General features: G+C 41.5%; 2 protein-coding genes across 2 annotated transcripts in view; one reads left to right on the top strand and one right to left on the bottom strand.

Annotated features, from left to right (window-relative positions):
* Window positions 1-22,888, bottom strand: part of LOC124267557 (5-hydroxytryptamine receptor 1F-like) — a 205,730-nt gene that overhangs the window by 166,205 nt on the left and 16,637 nt on the right. The window lies entirely within an intron of this gene.
* Window positions 20,555-21,508, top strand: LOC124267586 (pollen-specific leucine-rich repeat extensin-like protein 1). The gene has a single exon (XM_046702541.1). The coding sequence runs from the start codon at window positions 20,555-20,557 to the stop codon at window positions 21,506-21,508; it is 954 nt and encodes a 317-aa protein (XP_046558497.1).

A 22,888-nucleotide genomic window follows, 5' to 3' on the forward strand; every position in this document is an offset into this window, starting at 1 on the left:
TGTGGAAATGTCAAAAAGGATATGGCGATTGATGGAACATGGGTGATCTTAAAGGGTAAAGTATCATTCAATACAAAGAAGGCCTATGGGCATCCTCATCTGAAAGAAAGCCTCAGTACCAAAAGGTCGCTTGAACCCGACAGAGAATGGCGCCGCCAAAACGTGAAAATTTGCTGATGTAGACTGTAGCACACTTTCAGTCGCTTATTTGTGTGTTTGATTCACTAACCCATCACCGTGACCGCGCCAAGCTGAAAAATCGTTTGATATTCACAGTTTTCAAGCTACGTGACGCGGGAACATCTTTGCTTCTTCCCGATATCTATTTTTAATGAATACTACTCGTTCTTTACAACTGACGACGAAGTCGTTTCTTTCCGATTTCCTCTTTTTTAATTACATTTCCTCATGATGAAACACACTGGCCTTTCAAGGCATGTCTGACGCTGATATAAGAATTGCAAACACCTACAGGACTGTGTTTACATCAAAGAAAATAAACAGAAAGAGAATATTTGATTCAATCGTTCACGTCTTGCACGGCCCCGATAATTTCATATCAAACAATCTCAACATCCTCCAAACAAGTCATTCTGAGAACCTGACAACCTAGGTCGCCTTGACCTTGGATCTGAAATGACTCACGACAAACGTTTGATAAAAGAGCATGCAGTACGAGTTCGTTGTTGAAATGTGAAATTCTTGGTCTACTTTGTGCGATTGACTTGTTTGGAATAAATCCTCTCTACTACGACAACCATATTTCATTCTATGAAGATTTCAGATACAAATATTTATGTTCAAAACGAATGGACATAAGGAAATTTATTGATATTGGTCCAAAAAATGACAACAGTTTAATGCCTTCGTGTCACATGATCATCTACGAAAGGCTGTGCGTACTTCACGAGTATCGACCAGGATGAATGCCATCGGTAATCCTTAAAAATCTTCACTATGACAGAGCATTTACCGGTGGGAGTTATTTCCCTTTACATTTGCTTGTCGACAGCGTTGTCAGGGGAACCGGGAACTTATTCGGGTTACAAGAACCGGAGTAGCCAGGTCCCATTTTCCTAATTAACGGAAGCAGTATCTCTTCCGTTCAATTGATGTTTTGCGATTGGTGCAATTTGTCTCTCTCTCATTGAGTGACTGCAAAGATGAAGCAATGGGCCTAAGGACGATGCTGCAACCCACGTAAGTGAAGAACTCGTACACCCATCCTGCAACCTAAGTTGTAATGGGGAGGCAGATGGAGTGGACTATTTCTAAAGGCTTTGGTCGATGGTTTTACGCTACTACTTCTGAGACATTACTAAGAGCACAATTCTGATTCCAAACTCAAATCGTTAATGCTTGGTTACGAATGAAATTACCGTTACTGGGTGAGTGCACGTTTTTTCTGTTATACTATGAGTGATTTCAGGTATACCAATGCCTAAAGTAACTGGATTCGGCATTCGCTCTATTAACGTCAGACAAGCTTACTTTCTATCGGTAACAAACGCCCGGTTTTACTGGAACATAACAATTTGGATCATTTTATACCCGTTGGTATTTGTAAATACGCATTTCTATAAATACAGGCCACAAGCCTTCCATATTCATAAGAAGTCTCTAATTAAAACAGAGTTAATTGCATGATTCCGAATGAAACATAAGCATGTGTTTAAGTCAATATATAACAATAGATATAACACCTTTATCATCATTGAAGCGCAGATGCCGGAAATAAGTCCAATGTCGTAATGTTCTAATGATCAAATGATCTCATTACAAACAGAACGTCGTGGACAGTTGTTTGTGTCTGATAACGTCGGTGTGTGGGCGGAACTCTTCGTGGTGACCGCCACACCGGACATCCACACGGACATGGCAACACAAGTGATATAAGAGACGAAGTGGTCAATTAAGTTTGAGATATGATACCAAAATTCTAATGTTCATTGATTTCTGGTCTAAACTGGGGCGGCAGGATTTCCCTATGTAAACGCGGTGTCGAGGAGCTCCAATTGGCCGACTATTTTACGAGATGTGAAGAAATACGAGGCCACTGTACATTGTCTGGCGAGGCCGGTTTGGCTGCATAGAGCATCCAAGTGGAAAGATACAGCAAGAAATCGAAATCGCGGATTAGGAAGCCTTGTTCTGTCTCTTCCTTCTTCTCCGGACTTGTATGGTATCGTATAGTGTTCGCCCTGAACGAGCACTGTTGAGCCCTAGCTGTTCTATTGGGGCTACCATAAGCTTTGCTCTGCATAACGATCAAGACATCTTGAATGTATTACGTCTAAAGGAATATATACTTTTGATGTGGAAGCCATTTAACTAAACACTACGTACCTCCGTGAATATTATCACGAGATGGATGTTGAATGTTCACTTCCAGAAAATCCAGGCATGGAAACAACGACGGTTGTAAATGTTGTGTAGTTATGGTGGGCTCAGGATGTATGTAGGGCATGAATGAAGGATTTGTGACAGATTGCACATAATGTTTTGTGTCGCTGTGACAGCTGTTTCACCGTCTGTTCACAGAGTTACTTGCCCTTGCAACGTTCTTTAAGCAGTGAATGTTTCGAGCAATTGTCAAAATGGCGGTTGAATCGATAGATAATTATGACTGTTTACCTAGAGTTTAACATGAAGAATTGTCAATCCAGAGACCCAAAGAGTAGATTTAACCACTGAAATTCACCTTGAAACCTTATGCAAGGAGTTAGGTTTCAAACTCAATTCAGAGCCGTTAAACCTACAGGTAACATGGCTCTACATCGAAACGAAGGAATATCTCCTTAGTCTAATCCAACCTTCAAGTGTTAAGATTAATAAATATACCCATTGTTCATGCGTTTCGTGTCCCATCATCGTTAATGACGACTGCGAAAACACCCAACGAAAAATAATTTATTATTTATCATTTACTATTTTTCGCCTCGTTGGTGGAAATATTAATTTACCGCCCAGGCAAAATAAACATTCATATTCATAGTAGTCTCCTTTCATTCGGTTTAGTTTACTTCCCAGCTATACAAAACCACGTTATTTCCTTGCAGGGATTGGACTCTGTCTCTGGTCATTTCCTGGTAAATGGCAATCTTCTTGTCGCAGTATCTCGCCTACCGCCAGGAAATTGTGATATATTGTGGCTGAGATTCACTTAGATCTTATGAATACTGTTATGTTTTGTTCCAATCTAATAAGGCCGATACGGTTTGGGGTAAGGACGAATTTCATCCCAAATTGGTTTTTGATTGACAGTGGACAAAGCTGGCTTTTGTATGTAGATTATTGGCGGTGAATTTGACCAATCAAATCATAAAGAAATAAATGAAAACGGTACGGGAGAGTCCAGACTGCACGTGTCTCGTCGGTAGTGCTTCTCATTTGGAATGAAGATCAAATCTGATATGGAAACCGCTGGATATTCAATCGATCAGTAGAACTCTTTAGCCAGAATTGATATATTTCGTAAGTCGCTGGAACTGCGGCTCCATGGTCTAAATGTCATATTGTCATAATGGTGATGGACTCAATATTTACGCGACTTCTAAAAAAGTAATAACCATTTCATTGCTTCATATCTTGTGTTAAGTGTTTTTTTAGATTGCTTCCATTCTAATATGATTTCGTCTTTCAGAAATAAAATCTGAATGTCTCGAGTGCATTCTCATGAGATGCACGTCGAAAGGTTCCTGAATAAATATTTGTTAATGATAGTGTCAATTAAAATCAATTGCTAATTTCGTTCTTACTGTGGTTTAGGGTGAGAGCAAGTTGGACCGACAGCACAAGTGGGCACTGATGACACAAGTGTGCACTGATTGCCCCGAGACAAATCAATATGTAATACATGCACACACTGCACATCTGTCTGAATCACATACATAAAGCAATGAATAACGCAACCTTATATGCATTAATGTATGCAAAGTGTACAGCATACTTACAGTACGCCTCTACCTGAAACCATATGATACCTGTAATATATATTCATGCAATCGGCATGTTTATTACACCAATATGGACACATTCAGAAAAAGTACACTTGCATAGAGGCAAGTGTATACATACAGACAAACTTCATTTTGCTTTATACATTGTTTCACATTTCAAAAGGTACACATTGTAATTATTACACAGTGACTATATTGTGTGCAGATACGACCATACATAGCTTGCCTATAGATATGTTAACTATCCAGTACAGCCAGGATACATGTGGTCAAGTGCAGAACAATTCAGCCTTGATATAATAGAAAGTATATTTTAGTTTGGAGTTGAATAACAAACAAGACAAAAGTATAATATGGTTGTACACATCACACTCAACCTGAATGCAAGTGTTTATATCAAGCACACTTCCAGATGTATACACATGTTATATTCATCACTTTTGAAGACGTATACAGGTGTGTGCTTTCATCACATTTGCAGATGAATACACGTGTTCCGATCCAGCACACTTCAATTTGTATATACGTGTTCATGTCCAGCAAATTTAAATGCGAGTTCAGTATTTACACACGTATATATGCACAATATACTTCTTTGTGTTGTTACATGTTCATGTGTAACACACTTCACGGTGTATACACATATCAACATCCAGCACACTTCACGGTGTATACACATATCAACATCCAGCACACTTCACGGTGTATACACATATCAACATTCAGCACACTTCACGGTGTATACACCATCAACATCAAGCACACTCCACGGTGTATACACATATCAACATCCAGCACACTTCACGGAGTATACACACATCAACATCAAGCACACTTCATTCTGTATACACATGTGGATGTTACTTAACGTTGCTCATCACACACCTATACCACGACAAAGTGTTTGGGATCCGTCGAGGAAGCTGTTGTAAGTGATATAGATTGCTGTTTGCGTTTCCCTTAACGCTTGCACTGCCAACACCTCCAGATGGGGCGGCAAGGGAGGCAACCTTCTGAATGCTGTTGATCAATCCACATGTATGTCCTTGGGTTTAGCAAAATGATCACGTTAAAAGATTTAATGTCAACACATTTGTCTTGTTTGGCATTGGCATCTATGTGATATGTTCATATCGGAATCATGGTGATGTCTCGTTCACATGTAACTAGAAGCGACAAAACCCTTTCCACGTTCACAAGAATCGATTGAACAATTGTGACTGTATCACGAGCAGATGTTTGTTTCAGCAGTATAACAGCTGCATGATGCTGTTTGTAAACAAATCGGGTCTGAACCAGACAATCCAGTGATTGTCACCATGAGATACGACGACAGAGCATGTGTTTATGAATCACTATGAAATCGTGATGATACCAGGTGTTCGCGAAAAAGGCCCCACCGGAGGCACCCATCATAAACATACTAGTCATGTCACACCAATACGCCATATAGAATTGTGTCGAAATGAATCTGACTCACAACTCTAAAAGTCTTGTAGTAAGACGTGACTAGATTCTCTATGCGAATAAAAGACATGCACTGTTTCCTATATCAGGAGATTCACGTATCTGCTGAAAGCAGAGTACAATTCAGATACTATAATAAGCTTGTTTTTATGTATAACTGGCCGACAGTGGTGACACCGGGTGTTTGGGAAAAGGTGCGCGTTGCCTGTCTCACTGTGTCACAATTCACAAACAAATGCAAGAGGCGACTAACGGGGTTGGGTGGTCAGACTGGCAGACTTGGTTGACATATGTCATTGTATCACTGGATAGGTGTTGATCACTGGATTGTCTGGTCCAGGCTCGATTATTTACATACCGCCGCCATACAGCAGGAATATTCTGACTACGGCGTAAAACTAAACTCACTCACTCACTCACAAACACATGCAAAACCAAGTCAACTCTTTACGTTTAAAAACAGGGAACATTACGTTAAAACAGGGAATTAAATCAGAAACCAGATTAGCGACTGATGTTTCAAAATTTATTAAATCCTCCTCATGTCTTCCATAATAAAACCTTTAGATAACTTTAACACTGTACTGATCAAATAACTTTTGAGCAAGATTCGTAAGGCACTCTTTGACACCTTTGTAGAAAGAACATGCTTGATTATACCTCAAAAGCTGTGAAATGACACCAAAGAATATTGCTAGACATTAGGGGGAAGATAAAGTCATCTCTCTTCTCATTGAGTCTGGTGGATAAGGTTTGAACATTCGTTGAAGCAGGGCTCATATATCTAGATACAAAAACAGACGAGGCGGTTTCACTGTTCTCTTTTTTGTTCTACTTCAGGTGGTTAATCGGTGGAGTGAGTGAGTGAGTATGGTTTTACGCCGCTTTTAGCAGTATTCAAGCAATATCACGGCGTGGGACACTAGAACTAGGCTTCACACGTTGTACCCATGTGGGGAATCGAACCCGGGCTTCAGCGCGACGAGCGGAAGCTTTGACCATTAGGCTACGCCACCACCAGGTACGGTAACAAGAGTTCTGAGTGATTGAGAAGGGTGGTTGGGTAGCCTAGTGGTGAAAGCGTTCGCTCGAATACTCGGGTTCGATCCTCACATGCATCATCTGTATACCTGAAGCTTACGGTAACGTCGAAGAAATATATCGCCTAAAAATGTTACGTGATTGATCCGCTTGCTTGCCTGAGCTGACGTATGCCAAAAGATCCACTGGAATGTGAAGAAATGTACAATTTTTGCTTGAGTAATTGGCAGTCTTTCGTGTCAGTTTCAGGGGACAAGCGTACGTCATCCAGAATTACGTGATAAAAGTTATCATATTACAAGGTAATACTTCATGTTTAAAACGGAACTCGGAAATCCCTTTACAAAAGTAATTGCTTCACAAGAACATGATAATCACATGCTGTAAGTCAGTACGCACAAGGAGTATTATATAATTCAATGTGAGTAATGGACAGGGTATGGTTTCCAGAAGCGTTAGCACTCATCCAATCCAATCGAGCCAAATTCTAACCCGGTTCAATTCAATGCTCGCCCGGTTCAATGATAACTATTACAGTTACTGTTACTCCATGGACTATGTAATTTCTTTGGTACTAGTACAAAGGTACTTAGTGTCATTGGTACATTTACAAGTGAGTTTGCACCGAACCAGGTGCTTTGGAAAGGTACTGAGTGGATTACACGATGTTTACTTGCAAAAATGACCAGCAGAGGGTCAGCACCATTTCAAGTAAAGCGCTCACTCCACTGATAAACACTTAAACCCCCAAAGTAGGCCTTGCGTCACAAATATTGCACAGGCATATATGCCAGGGGTGTAGCTACCATTATAAAAAAGCCCGGGCTTACACATGATTTTTGCCCAATTTCTTTTCTAACATTCGTGCCAAAAATACCTACAAACACGCTATCAGAACAATTTAATGGTAATCTCTTGACTGCAATGCTCCTCGATAACAAAGCACTACCAATACAGTCACCATGTACAGTAAATATGTTATTCCTCGTATCATAAGTTTGAAAAGTGTCTTTCTTACAGTGATTCCATCGACATGTAAGTGAATGTTTTGTAATTTGTTATTCTGTCTGAATTAATGGTAGACTACTCTAAGTTCTCCTTCTAATGGTTTCAAAATATTGATAAGATAACAACACTATAAGTTACTGAAATCATCAAACGTCAAACGATAACACTGAATGTTTCATTAAAATAATGAAAGTTGGAAAAGCCCTCAATACTATCTAAATATGAAGCTTTGCAACCTAACGGGCTTGCTACGCGCATGTATGCCATACTTATGTAAACAAACATAAATAAACGCGCTCGTGGCATGAATCACGTTCATTAAACGTATCACAGTGTTTATGGATTATATGTGAAGCCTTACATAACGTGCCTTTTCACATTTTGTGTCTTCCCAGCACGTTTAAACGGTTTTTTAACGAATGGTTTTGCATTCTCTTGATACTCTGTTACACAATTAAGAATGAAACCGGGTACTAATTTTACCAATAAAGCAGCTGAATAATTTAATCCCAAAGTCAGTGTAAGTCTGTGTATTGGAGCTTGCATGACGAAGTCCTCCATCCTTCATAAAAAATGTCATTTGCACTGAGGCCATTTGAAAATGGAAGGTCAGTTTAAGCTTCTTGTTGATAGATTTAGGGCATTGTTTATAGTGTGCCCAGAACAGGATGACACAATGCAGTTGGAGATGAAGCCAAAGTGCGATAGCTTATCACAAGCCTGTTCCTTCAGCGTTTTCAGCTAGTAAAGGGTTAAACTCCAACCCTCAAGATGTACGCACAATATCAAATCGACCGTGCTTATTTATATCATCACCTACAAGTATTTACTCCGAGATCGATATCGAACCGCTATTAAGTACATGGAATTGATGGATTTACCAGAATACAGGTGGACACACACAATTAGCTGGGAATGCACACAGCAATAATAAGGCGTGGCAGGTAAGTATCCTTTTAATCAAATGGTTTGGTATCAAGTGTTGTCTATACCGTTATCAAGATGTCGACCATCCTCCACGTGTTTGGTTGCAAATTCCTCAACTTCCAGTACATGCCTACCTTAACCAAGACGCCAACCCAAACTCACGGACATCGGTCTGCATATACCCAACCCACGCAGAGATATCGGTCAAGATTCACGTGCCTGAGGCGACTAATATTGTAGCCCCACAAGACCGTCCACGCCGACCTGGCTACTTTGCAGTAATCAGCTGTAACGCACAATATCACACATTAGTACCTTCTTGTACCCTGCCATGACACAGTTGTACGGCCTGGCAGTGCGATATGTAATGTGCAAATATCTCTCCCCACATTGCGTGTTCAACACACACGCTACAATGATATCGGTTGGTTGCTGTTAGGGCTCCTATAAAGACTAGTAGGCGTATCGGTGAACCACACCGGACATCAGGAGACGTCGTCACTTTGGCAAGGATATCGCACACATTTCCTCAACTAGATTAATCTGAAAGGCCTCCTTCATGATCAGAGTGAATAAAACGCAAGTTTCTTTCACAATATGGTTCTGTACGGTGAAAAAGGACCTAAGGCTGTTACATCAATATGTAACCTTCATTATTCACAACACTATAACGCTGTTTTACGGTAAATGGTTTTCAAAGGTGTTACAGCAACCCTTAATTAGTATTAAAAACATTTTAGCGGTTTTATACGGTAAAGGGGATCGGAAACTGTTACAGCAAAACGTAATCTTCATTATTCACAGATTTATAACGGTAATATACGGTAAACACTGCTGACTATAGGTAAAGCAACGCGCAATCTTCATTATTCACAGATTTATAACGGTAATATACGGTAAATACTGCTGGCTACAGGTAGAGCAATTCGTAATTTGCCTTATTCACAGCTTTATAACGGTTATATAAGGTGTAAGAAGGAATGAAAACCTTCTGATGCAGCATCCTCCTGATGTCGATGATGTCGTAACATGACCTTTGTTTTTGTATCAAGCATCAAGTCCACCCCAACGGAGATTGGATAAAAACAGAAGAAACCATAAACAAACTTTCTTTTACAGATTTTTCTGAACCATATACGTCGCCATATAAATGCAGTGATATGAGTGTAAAAACCTGACGTTAAACCCAATTTCACTTCATCTCATGTGGACCAATACGCCCTGAAGGACGACGAAAACAAACAGCGACAGCCCTGGAGGAATCAACATGTTTCACTGTATTCGCCTGCTGTTTTAGTATATAGTATAATGTCTCTTTGCTGTGACGATTAGCCATTAGACTGAAAGTATACTTGAAAAAATATTCAGCGAACAAAACATAAATTCAAGTATTACGAAGATCCCCAAGCAAATCTTAAAACACAAGTTTCTTTCAAACACGTTATAATAGCTTACCACGGTGAAGAAATGTGGTCTCGGGCTATCCATCGACCAAATCTAGTTTATCTGTGAATAGCAAACCCACGTGTACAGTACGGAAAGGAAAATCGAAGATAAAAAAGTAATTTTTGGCCGCAAGCATTATCATTGACAGTTACAGTGCCGCATAGAGCACATGTGCCTGTGTAAATTGCGTCTCGTGTCAAAATGGCGGATAGCTGGACCAAAGCTGGATGGCAGTTGACACATAGAAGAATCCATGGGCAGGAACATCACGAGGTGGAGCGACGGTATTGACGATGGGGACGAGATTGAGATCGATAAGGAGGAAAGTTGTCCAAGACATGTGATTCCCCCTCTTCACTTCCAGCCACAGGAAGAGGAACCCCCTGCCAGAAATGTAGACCGACTAAAAGTGCACACGTCAACATTGGTTACACCAGGACAGACACTACATAGCCTCTTGTATTATAGCATGGAAATCAAAACAGGCTGAAATCTGAATGCATTCCTATATATTTACAGAATATTCTACAGCACATTCCACATAAAAGAGAAGTCATTTTGTAGATTCTGATGCATTCCAGAGAAGAATGGAACTGTCTTTATAACGGAAGTACCGCTATACGTTCTTATGCATTCCTCAGGCGCCACATGCAGTTTTGCATACTTGGTCTGACCTTGGAGAGCATGAAACATAATATACTATTGCAAACGCTTAGAATTTCTCAAGAGACACAAATAGGTACATTTTATTGTACATTCCTTTACATTTCCCAAGGGAAGATCCGAGTATAATACACCTTCCTATATTATATGGTAAAGCAGGGCACTTGTACAAACCATGACACACTACGATCTTTCGATGTTAACAGTTCTATCCTGCAGTGAAATCATCCCATTGATATGGCACAGAGCTACCTTAAAGTGAGTTCTTCAACAAGCTCTGACATGGATATGGAACACTAGATTTGACATACTGTGAACACGATTTCATACAAAAGTTACACTTTAGTGATAGGATCAAGGCGATATGGCACTTAGCTATCCTATAGTGAGACCATCAGCAAGGACATCATAGGGACATCACACAATGCTGTCGTATCGTGAGACCTTCACAATGTTATCCTACTGCTAAACCTTCAACACAACATAACATAGCTATCCTACAGTGAGACTTTCAACAAGGTATGCTACAATACTGTCGTATCGTGAGAGCTTTAACAAGATATTACGCAGTGCTATCGTATCGTGTGACCTTCACAATGCTATGCTATAGTGAGACCGGCAGCAAGGACATCACACAGACCTATCCTATAGTGAGACATTCAATGGGACAGGGGATTGTTTAAGGGGTATGTTTATGATATCATGTTTCTGTACCTACACTCACGTCAACAAATGACTGACACGAAAATAATGCACAGAACTAATCTATAATGAGACATTCAACAAGATATGACTCACTACTATCCTATAGTGAGACCTTCAACAAGATAAGGCACACTGCTATCCCATAGTGAGACCTTCAACAAGATAAGGCACACTGCTATCCTGTAGTGAGACCTTCAACAAGATAAGGCACACTGCTATCCTATAGTGAGACCTTCAACACGATAAGGCACACTGCTATCCTATAGTGAGACCTTCAACACGATAAGGCACACTGCTATCCTATAGTGAGACCTTCACCAAAATAAGGCAAACTGCTATCCTATAGTGAGACCTTCAACAAGATAAGACACACTGCTATCCTATAGTGAGACCTTCAACAACATAAGGCACACTGCTATCCTATAGTGAGACCTTCAACACGATAAGGCACACTGCTATCCTATAGTGAGACCTTCAACAAAATAAGGCAAACTGCTATCCTATAGTGAGACCTTCAACAATATATGACCCAATGCTATCCTATAGTGAGACCTTCAACAAGATAAGGCAAACTGCTATCCTATAGTGAGACCTTCAACAAGATAAGGCACATTGCTATCCTATAGTGAGACCTTCAACCAAAATAAGGCAAACTGCTATCCTATAGTGAGACCTTCAACAAGATAAGACACACTGCTATCCTATAGTGAGACCTTCAACAAGATAAGGCACACTGCTATCCTATAGTGAGACCTTCACCAAAATAAGGCAAACTGCTATCCTATAGTGAGACCTTCAACAAGATAAGACACACTGCTATCCTATAGTGAGACCTTCAACAACATAAGGCACACTGCTATCCTATAGTGAGACCTTCAACACGATAAGACACACTGCTATCCTATAGTGAGGCACACTGCTATCCTCAACAACATAAGGCACACTGCTATCCTATAGTGAGACCTTCAACAAGATAAGGCACAATGCTATCCTATAGTGAGACCTTCAACAAAATAAGGCAAACTGCTATGCTATAGTGAGACCTTCAACAAGATAAGGCACACTGCTATCCTATAGTGAGACCTTCAACAAGATAAGGCACACTGCTATCCTATAGTGAGACCTTCAACAAGAAATGGCACACTGCTATCCTATAGTGAGACCTTCAACAAGAAATGGCACACTGCTATCCTATAGTGAGACCTTCAACAAGAAATGGCACACTGCTATCCTATAGTGAGACCTTCAACAAGATAAGGCACACTGCTATCCTATAGTGAGACCTTCAACAAGATAAGACACACTGCTATCCTATAGAGAGATTCTCAACACGATATGACACAGAGCTATCCTATAGGCTATCCTATAGTGAGAGGGGCGGTGGGGTAGCCTGATGGTTAAAGCGTTCGCTCGTCACGCCGAAGACCCGGGTTCGATTCCCCACATGGGTACAATGTGTGAAGCTCATTTCTGGTGTCCCCCGCCGTGATATTGCTGGAATACTGCTAAAAGCAGCGTAAAACCAACTCACTCACTCACTCACTCCTATAGTGAGACTTTCAACCTGATATGGAACAGAGCGTTTCGATTGTGAAACCTTAAGCACGTCATACCACAGACATATCCCACAGTGAGACTTTCAACACGATATGACGCAATGCTATCCCATAGTGAGACTTTGAACACGATATGGCATAGAGCTATTCTATAGTGAGATCTTCAACGGGATAGGGAACAGATGCACCGGGGTTTGTTTAAGGGTTATTTACGTGTTATAATATTTCTTTATCTGCACTCACGTAATCCTTATTGAGCTGATAGCTGCAGTGTGGGTGGAAGCTCAAGGACGATATCATGACATGTTGTGCCCTTTTAGTTAAAAAGGTAACATGCTGACGAAGCTAAATGTCACGTTGCCAGGACAATGCTGCTGATTAAGATATTTGACAACATTCTTTCCTTTATCAAACCGCAATTTCTTTTCTCGTAGGTGTTAGATTTCACAACTGTATGCGGCCTTCTCTGAACGTTTTTTATCTCCCTCTTGCGCAAGCCATCATGTGACGTCACACTCCATTGTCTTCTTCCGGTCGAGTAGGTGGACTTATCCGTGGCTGAGCAGCGGATTGACCTGTGTACATACACCGTTACCAACACACACTGTCCACGATATGTAGGGCATCCGGTTTCAAAGATAAATAACTCAAATTATTGTACTTGAAAGCCTAGAAATAGACGTCTTCATGTGCATCTGTTTGGTGAACTACTTCAGTGTTCTATCTGTTCTATTCCAAAAACGCTTCCCTCACACTTAGCTGCATCATCAAAAAACACGGATAATAACCAGCATTCGGTTTTCAGGCCGAAATGGATTTGAATCACGTCTAAAAATTTCAGCGTATATATCATGAACCATAATTACCACACATTCAGCTTGACGTCCATAGATTTCTCGGCTCTCAAAGAATAGCTTGTATAAAAACTGACAACTGCGTTGTGTTTCACTGTTTTGCCTTATTATGGTAAGGAAACGGAAAAAAGGATACACTACTATTCTAACACAAGAAACAAAGATGGATGTCGACTCTACGGCTGCAAGAAGAATGACTGGAATCAGATCAAAGGTCCACATTTATCAGGCCACGGAGGATGCAATGTTTTTAATACGTATATGTTTATACAAAGATTTATTCGAAGGGCCCCCTACAAGATCTGTTATAACAAAGCCATTTGTTCTAATAAATGTGTCTTCATTCTTGCCTCCGTAATTGACAATATAACATGCTCGGTGTTCACCTTTCTTGTTCACCTCGTATATCATGGTATAATCTGGTAAGGTTTGTTGGTCATGTGCAGGTTCCTGGGTAACGAAAGCTTTGTGGAATAACTACCCCTTCCTGTGTTCATTGTTTCTGTCTCATAGTAAGTTGACGTTATTCACTGGATTTAAAATCTCGTAGTTCAAATATCGGGTTCACTATTCTTTGTTCTTTTAAATCTCGTGGATGAGTGATTTGGTTCAGCATTGATTGGTTTACAACCCTTGTACATCACGGATCCATTTTCTTGGAAATCTCATAGATAGTTGACGTCGGTCAATTTTGATTGGTTTGTTCATCTCACATATCTGGTTCAGTACTCATGGTTCTTTTAAATCTCGTTGATGAGTGACTCGGTTCAGCATTGATTTGATTACAACCCTCCTTCGTCACTGACCTTGTTCAGTTTCCACTGTTCTTGGAAATCTCATAGACAGGTGACGTCGGTTAGCTTTCATTGGTTTTAAATCTCACATATCTGGTTCAGGATTGACAGTTCGTGTCAATCTCGTGGATCACTGACATGGTTCAGTATTGATTGGTTTATTAATCTCAACCTCACTATGTCAATAGTTCAGCATTCGCTATTCTTGTAAATTCCAAAGGTCGTTGACTTAGTTCGGGGCGGTGAGGCTAGCCTTGTGGCTATGCGTTGGCTCGTCACGCCGAAAACCCAGGTTCGATTCCCCATACATGATACATCATAGCCATGGATGTTACTATTTGAACATATTGTTATTTGCCGGTACAAAGATTGGATGAAATAAGATGGATTACGCGAGCAAACCTACTTAAATGTATGTAAAACGTTGCTGTAGATCAAAACGTTGGTAGACACATAATTAGAATAGCTTCTGACTTCCGGCCTATTACAACCTTGACCTTTCCGAGTGAAGATGTCTAGATATATTTATAATATCGTCTTCTTTCCCTAAAGAGATTGTATTCTGAAATTGCGTCACAGCCAATAGTGAAAAACTATCTGTGGAAGAAGAAAGACAGAGCTCCTCATTGATCCCAGGCCTAGGTTTGTCTGTATTGACGTGAATGCCAAAGATGAGTAGATTCCACATACATGCTCGTATATGTCAACAAGTATTTGTCTTCAAATGGGTATTTTGAAAGTGTCAGCTCTTACCTCACAGTGATTCGTCTTAGTTTACGAGAATAACCGCAGTCTCAAAGTGAGTCATAGTGTTGCGAGTGCCTTCAGTCGTTTTTAATCTAAAGCAAGGAGATGATTGCATTTTGTGAGAACTGTGCTCTTCCAATAGTGTTTTTTTAAGTTCAGTACAAAGACGAAGATTACGCTGTGTGATGATTATGGTTAGAAAAATTCTCAAGTTGTTGAACTTTGCTTTGAAGTTTAAAACTCAATTTCACTCCGTGCAGTAACTAGCTAAAATGGAATGTTTACATGAAGTTGATATATTTGATTAGCAAACAGTAATAGATATTTTGCTATGTTTGTATTTTTCATTCAAACTATTGACTGTTAGGTACTGACCAATGGTTCCTTTCCGCAAGACCAGTATCTGTAGAACACGTGAAGTTCCGCGTTAGAATTGATCTTCAGCGACCCTGCTCATGCTGTTGATCACTTGATTGTCTGGTCCAGATTCAATTATTTACAGACAATGCTGGTAAACTGTGTGGTGTTAAACAACAACAACAAAGAGAGAGTAACTCTAAATCGTTCTTCTCGTGAATACTGATCTATCACATGGAATTGTCGAAGTTATTTTGTTAAATACGCACATAAAAACGTATGATACTGAAAGATATAATTGATACGTTTTAACAAACATTACTTACATTTGTGTTTCCTTAGTCTGTCATACATTTACTATATCTAAAATGAAAAATTTAGGAACTGTTTTTTTTTCTGTAAAATATGTTTATTTCAGAAACCGGATGTTTGTCTAGTAGTTCCTGTAAAACTCTGATTCTTTGAGCACATATTTAAGAATACTGATGCACGATCACCTCCATCAAAACATCGTGTTATGTACACATACTGTTGTGTACAAACCCCTCTAGCAGGAAAAATCCTTTGCTATCATCACAACGGTTGCATACATGGTCTCATCCAAAATCAAAGACAAGTCTATCTGACTGCAACATTTATAATGAATACTTTACTGGACGTTGAGACGACCCCCATCAAGAGTTCACGCGAGAACTTCGGAGGCTGTGTATATGGCAGTGGAGAGGGCATGTAAAATTCATGCCACCACTGTGATGATCTTCACAGACTCCCAAGTCGAAGTAATTAGCTCCCGATAGCATAAAGGGTTTCATTTAAATATTAGAATGTGTTTTGGGCCGCGCCACAATGGTGCCCCACGAGTACCCTCCCTTCATGAACACGACATGACACCTTCTGCAAGGATCGGCCCTAATGCCTTGCCACTGTATTTATGATGAAGCTTAAACCTGGAGCGAAGTCACACTAAAAGTCTGATGAAGTCGCTGCGGGACTCTCAAGGCAAAAGTATGGGTCAGGGGGGCGTATAATGGTGTTGACAACTTATTTTATTGACAGTGTCGACGGGAGGCTTTGGGAAGGGTTTGGACGGGGCTGGTTGGTTTGTGCTTCATGACCTGGAATGACCTTGGACTGTTGTTGGATTTGTGTTGGCAGTTTGTGATCTCGGGTTGGTTGGTAGTTGAGGATTTTAGGTGGGATGGCGTTGAAAGTAAGGTATTGGGTTGGTTGGCGTCAGCCGATCTTGGGTGGGATGGTGTTGAACGGAAGATTGTTGGTAGGTAGTTGTGGATCTTGGGTGGGATGACGTTGAAAGTAAGCTATCGGGTTGGTTGGCGTCAGCCGATCTTGGGTGGGACGGCGTTGAACGGGAGATTGATGGGTTGGTTGGTAGGTAGTTGTGGATCTTGGGTGGGATGACGTTGAAAGTAAGGTATCGGGTTGGTTGTTGTTGGCCGATCTTGGGTGGGACGGCGTTGAACGTTGAACGGGAGATTGTTTTAGTTTGTTGGTAGGTAGGTGGTTGAGGATCTTAGGTGTGATGACCTTGAAAGTAAGGTATTGGGTTGGTTGGTAGTTGAGTATCTTGGGTGTGATGACCTTGAAAGTAAGGTATTGGGTTGGTTGGTAGTTGAGGATCTTGGGTGTGATGACCTTGAAAGTAAGGTATTGGGTTGGTTGGTAGTTAAGGATCTTGGCCGGGATGGCGTTGAAAGTAAGGTATTGGGTTGGTTGGTAGTTGAGGATCTTGAGTGGGTTGGCGTTGAAAGGATTGCTTTTGATTTCGTTGGCACTTTGTGACCTTGGCTTGGATGACAGTGAATGGAGCAGTTTTCGTTCTTTCAATTTTATATAATTTAGCATTATGATATAATTTTCGGTGGAATGATGTTGGATAGGTTTATTTTCAATCATCTTGTGTTGGACGGATCCTGTTAGTTGGGTTTGATGTTTAATAATCTTAGGATATTAAAGGATATATATTGTGTTGAATGCGTCTGACATTTGATTATATCCTAATCTATCCAATAGCTGTTCTTAAATATACACTAAACTACGCAATCAGTGAACCACGCGTATAACGAACTCGTCATAACCGCAGTTCGTTACACACAAATAATCCGAATCAGCAATAGGACAGAAATCCAGTTCCCTATATCCGTCAGTTCGGCATGTTTGATACAACGAATACAAAAGAGTGACAGAATACTGGGTATACAGGTGGTACCCAAACTATTAATCAGAAGGCAGGGTAGAGACGTTGCTAGTCAAAACAATCTTTTTATGTATTGTTGACCGGACAGAAAACTGTCTGAAATGTCTATTTTCAAATCTGGCTTTAGTCTGTTTTTAGGCATATAGAATATAGACAAATTTCTATAATAGGCTCTCTGGCAGACGATCACTCTGACGGCCATAAGGAAAATGAACATGATGTACATGCCAAAATGTCAACTGCCTTCAAGTCGAAATGGAAAATTGCTTGCTTCTTTAGTTAATTCCTCTAAAGGCTGCATCAACAATCTTCTCCTCACCTAGGTGGTCTTCTTCAAATCACTTCTTTAGATCCAGAGTAATTTTCCTATGCGAATGCACAATGCCTCCAGTTTTACTGCCATACGAGTTATTTTAGTACGATAAATCCCCGATGGCTTGGTTCAGTCGAGCGACATAGACAACGCACGATGAATGTTTAGTTATTGAACACCGACATGAGAGAAACCCATGATAAAATAGCCGACGGTGTTAAAGCCAATGAATAAACAACGACGTTGTAATACCACTGATGCCATACGACAGCGGACGAGTGTCTTACTTATATCAGCATCAATACAAACCTCTTTACGATGGAATATGCTTGTTTGCTTACATGTTTTACGAGTACAGAATTAGGACCTAGAATGTTCGACAATCCGTGGTCCACTCAGCTACCGCTATTTTCAGAACCGTACAATACACTTTGCTTTTAGCAGACATTTGTTTTGAATATGGATAGAGTTTCATTTTTAATTTTTTAGCTGTTTTGATTTCGAGGACAACAACTAATCATCCAAGCAAGATGATGCTGTTGGTATTTGTAACAGAAATATTTCCTTGCTGAAAAATTGTTATTTCTTTTTATCGCATTGGTTCGATGTGAGACACAGGTGTTCTCATGTTTCGGAAACGGGTAGTTTTACTCTGACTTCCCAGTTTGGACTGCGGCTGCAGAAAGTGATGTCATTGTGGGGAGATGTTGATCATTACGCATCCTCACACTGTCGCCAGGCAGCGATCGACTTGGAATTGTACGGATATTGTTTCTTGGCTACCGGAAGTGACGACATGGATACGTCGGATAAGCTAGAAAAGATCTTACATTTGCGCAGCATGTATCCGTAACAGTAAGCTACGTTTGTAACGAACTGAAGGGACCACTAAATTTAGTTCGTAATAACGGTAGTTCGTTATACCCATTTCGACTAAAATATACACTGTCAGCAAGCGAGGAGAACCAAATAACAGTTCGTTATAACCGATATCCGATATAAGAATGTCCATCGACTGCACCTGATTTGGAATGTCGCCAATACGTAATTAGAAAACTGAGCTCAAACTGTCCCCGATAATATTGAAAGCAGAGAAGGTCTTATTAGGAATCATTCTTCTGTCGCATTGTGCTGGCGACAATACACTTCGCGACACATTTCCATAAGAAAACCATCTGCACATTACACTTACGATGCCTCGGGTGAGTTCCTTTGATTGGTCAATGAAGTCTAATATTCGTTGAAAAAGTGAAAGATCAATGACTTCCGCCTCCGGTTCAGAAATTCACAAGCGCCGCCATCTTGGATTGCTAGAAGAGTGTCTCAAAAGTAGAGCGAGAGCCTCTTTGTTTGTTTGTAAGCAAACAACACTCGGAAGACCTCGGGCAATTCCGCCACCTTGAGTCAGATACATGCCTGACTTGCAGCGCTCATTTACAATCGGCAAGAATCGGGAATCGATTGTTAAACTCAGATTATCCGTGGTCTGTAATAATGTGGAACACGAGTACCTCCGTCAACTGTCAATTTACTTTGTATCGAGTTTGTGTGAGCTTGATGAAATTACAATCCTTTAAATGCTGATTGTATGCCCAAATACCCATTCTGTATTGGAGAGCGCTACTACCTCGTTTGACAACATGTCTAATGGCTTTAGAATCGATAGAGTCTTGGTTAACACTGATGCGCGATTGTACGCTTCGGCGTATTAGATTGGTTGCAACCATAATCATGTCATATGTATAGTCCTGCGGGTTTGTCAGTGTTCTGCTTAATCTGTAACGCCAATAAGGACAAACATCACATTTGTGTTTCCTGCCCAGTCTGTGTACAATTCTGTGTTTGAATTTCCGCGATTTAGGTTTGTAAACCCCTTGATACATTCCCATGTATTTTGATCGAAATTAATTTAACCATTTACGATATATGTATGCATACGAGGCTAAATGGCGCTGCAAGGAATGTCTACTAAGCGTTAACATCCACTGCCATTGTACTTATTGTATTAGCAATGTATTAGATAACGATAGCACCAGTGGCACCTTTGTCCATCCCACGGTTAGACCAGAAATCTGTTGTACATGAACGAAAATGGAGCTTGACCAGGGTGAAAGTCGGTTCAAGTGGATGTAGCAGGAGAGGGTAAAGCTACAAAGCATATTGATCATCGTTTTGTTGGTTTAATTCTCTATAACGGTACATGTGTGTTGCAATTGTTCGTATAATTGTTCAACCTACCATGTTTAACATTTAATATCACTCAGTGTCAGTCACTGGGAAACTACAGTCACACCCACATCAAAAACAAACGTTTGAATCACACCCCTGTCCTCATCACAATCAGACAGCGGGAAACCAAACGCCCCAATCGATCAGACAGTCAACGATACACTAAAGTCCCCATCAAAGTCAGACAGTTGCAAATCTGTCAGACAGTTGACAGCCTTATCACAGTCAAAGACACATGCATGCCCCAACGTATGTCAGACAATCTCAACCAACATGAAACCACACGTCCTGTTACGGTCAGTCAAAACCACACGCCCCCATCACAGTCAGAGGGTCGCAAGCCACACGCCCCTCCCACAGTCAGAGAGCCCCAAGCCACACGCCCCTATCACAGTCAGAGAGTCCCAAGCCACACGCCCCTACCACAGTCAGAGAGTCCCAAGCAACACGCCCCTACCACAGTCAGAGCGACCCAAGCCACACGCCCATCACTGTCAGAGAGCAACACGCCTTTACCACAGTCACAGAGTCCCAAACCACACGCCCCTTCCACAATCAGAGAGTCCCAAGCCACACGCCCCTCCCACAGTCACAGAGTCCCAAGCCACACGCCCCTACCACAGTCAGAGAGTCTCAAGCCACACGCCCCAACAACAGTCACAGACCCAAGCCACACGCCCCTACCACAGTCAGAGGGTCGCAAGGCACACGCCCCTCCCACAGTCAGAGAGTCCCAAGCAACACCCCCATCACAGTCAGAGAGTCCCAAGCCACACGTCCCTACCACAGTCAGAGAGTCCCAAGCCACACGCCCCTACCACAGTCAGAGTGTTCCAAGCAACACGCCCATACCAGTCAGAGAGCCCCAAGCCACACGCCCCTACCACAGTCAGAGAGCTCCAAGCCACACGCTCCTACCACAGTCAGAACGTCCCAAGCCACACGCCCCTACCACAGTCAGAGTCCCAAGCCACACACCCAGCCCCCGCCATCACAGTCAGAGAGTCCCATGCCACACGTCCCTACCACAGTCAGAGAGTTCCAAGCCACACCCCCATCACAGTCAGAGAGTCCCAAGCCACACGCCCTACCACAGTCAGAGTCCCAAGCCACCCCCCACCTTCCCACACACACACCCACACACACACCCCATCACAGTCAGAGAGTCCCAGCCACACGTCCCTACCAGTCAGTCAGGGAGGACCCATGGAGATGATGCTTCAATGATCCCAGGACTAGTCATTCTGACCTCACTTCAACCGTCTTATGGCTGTATGTACTTGATTAAATCCCGCAATCTTAATGTATCTGCGTTTATTTCATTCACAAAACACATATGGCAGTTACAGATCGAACACGTGACCTATGACTGAGTCTGCCTTTCTGAGTTTTTTTTGTGACGAAACATCGTAATACGTCATTCCACCATTCCCAATCATAAAAAAACACAGAAGAAACGTGACTGACACCTCGACAGTCAACGATATCCGTGAATATCCGGGTTAGAATTGATCTTCAGCAATCCTTGCTAGGCCGCTAACGGGATCGGGTAGTCAGGCTCACTGACTTGATTGCCATGGCATCGTATCCCAATTGCGTGGGTCGACGCTCACGATGTTAATCACTCCATTGTCTGGTCCAGGCTTGATTGGGCTGTGGGGTAGCCCAGTAGTGAAAGCATTCGCTCGTCACGCCAAAGGAACGTTTTCGATTCCCCACATGGATGCAATACGTGAAGCCCATTTCTAGTGTCCCCGCCGTGATATTTCTGGAATATTGCAACAAGCGGCGTAAAACTAAACTCACTCACTCAAGGCTTGATTATTTACGGAAAGCCGGATTATTGCTGAGTGTCGCGTCAACAACATACAATAAATCAAACCTGTATAATAAGCGACATTCCGCCATTTCCACCTTCATAACAAACATGAACATGGCTCACCAATTCCTGCTGAAACAATGGCTGGAGGAAAGCACCGTTAATACCACTATAGCAGTTAAGTGATGAACGAAATGATCAACATCCTCCGTACTCACAATACAAGACGGCCATTATCACCGTTCCTCCGACCGCATGTTTCCTCGTCCGGGTAATTGATAAGTGAAACAGACAGAAACAAAAGATATATTCATTGTATGTCCTTGGCGAGGCAGAGTCGGATGGGCGTGGCTGAGAACGCTGCACGTGCTGACCCACGTCTACACGACATCACCCACGACAGAATACAGCTGAATGTGTACTGGACTGAACTGAAATGACTCTATACAAAAAACACTTTCCTTACAACTAGTCTCACTGTAAGTAATTAATGCCAACCACTCAAGCGAGCCTTTTAAGTGCAGATGGTATTGTGATGAAACGTGTGTCTGTGTGTACCTACATGCGTGCGTGCGTACGAGCGAGCGCGCGTACGTGCCTGCCCGCGTGCGTGCGTGCGTGTTCAACAAACAACTAACGATATTACTTATGACAAATTATAGTGTATTCATTACCGATTTGTTATTCAAAGAATAAGTTCAAGTTTTCTCAATATCTTCATAAAACTAGCAATTCCATATTTTCATAGAAAGTAGCTATAACCAATAATTGTTCCCCAAATTATTCAA

Source organism: Haliotis rubra, unplaced genomic scaffold (assembly GCF_003918875.1).
Source record: "Haliotis rubra isolate DU_JTF1 unplaced genomic scaffold, ASM391887v1 Scf132, whole genome shotgun sequence".
Classification (NCBI taxonomy): domain Eukaryota; kingdom Metazoa; phylum Mollusca; class Gastropoda; order Lepetellida; family Haliotidae; genus Haliotis; species Haliotis rubra.

Coding starts and splice junctions, on each gene's coding strand:
- LOC124267586 (XM_046702541.1), top strand. CDS start 20,555: ATGAAACCACACGTCCTGTTACGGTCAGTCAAAACCACACGCCCCCAT.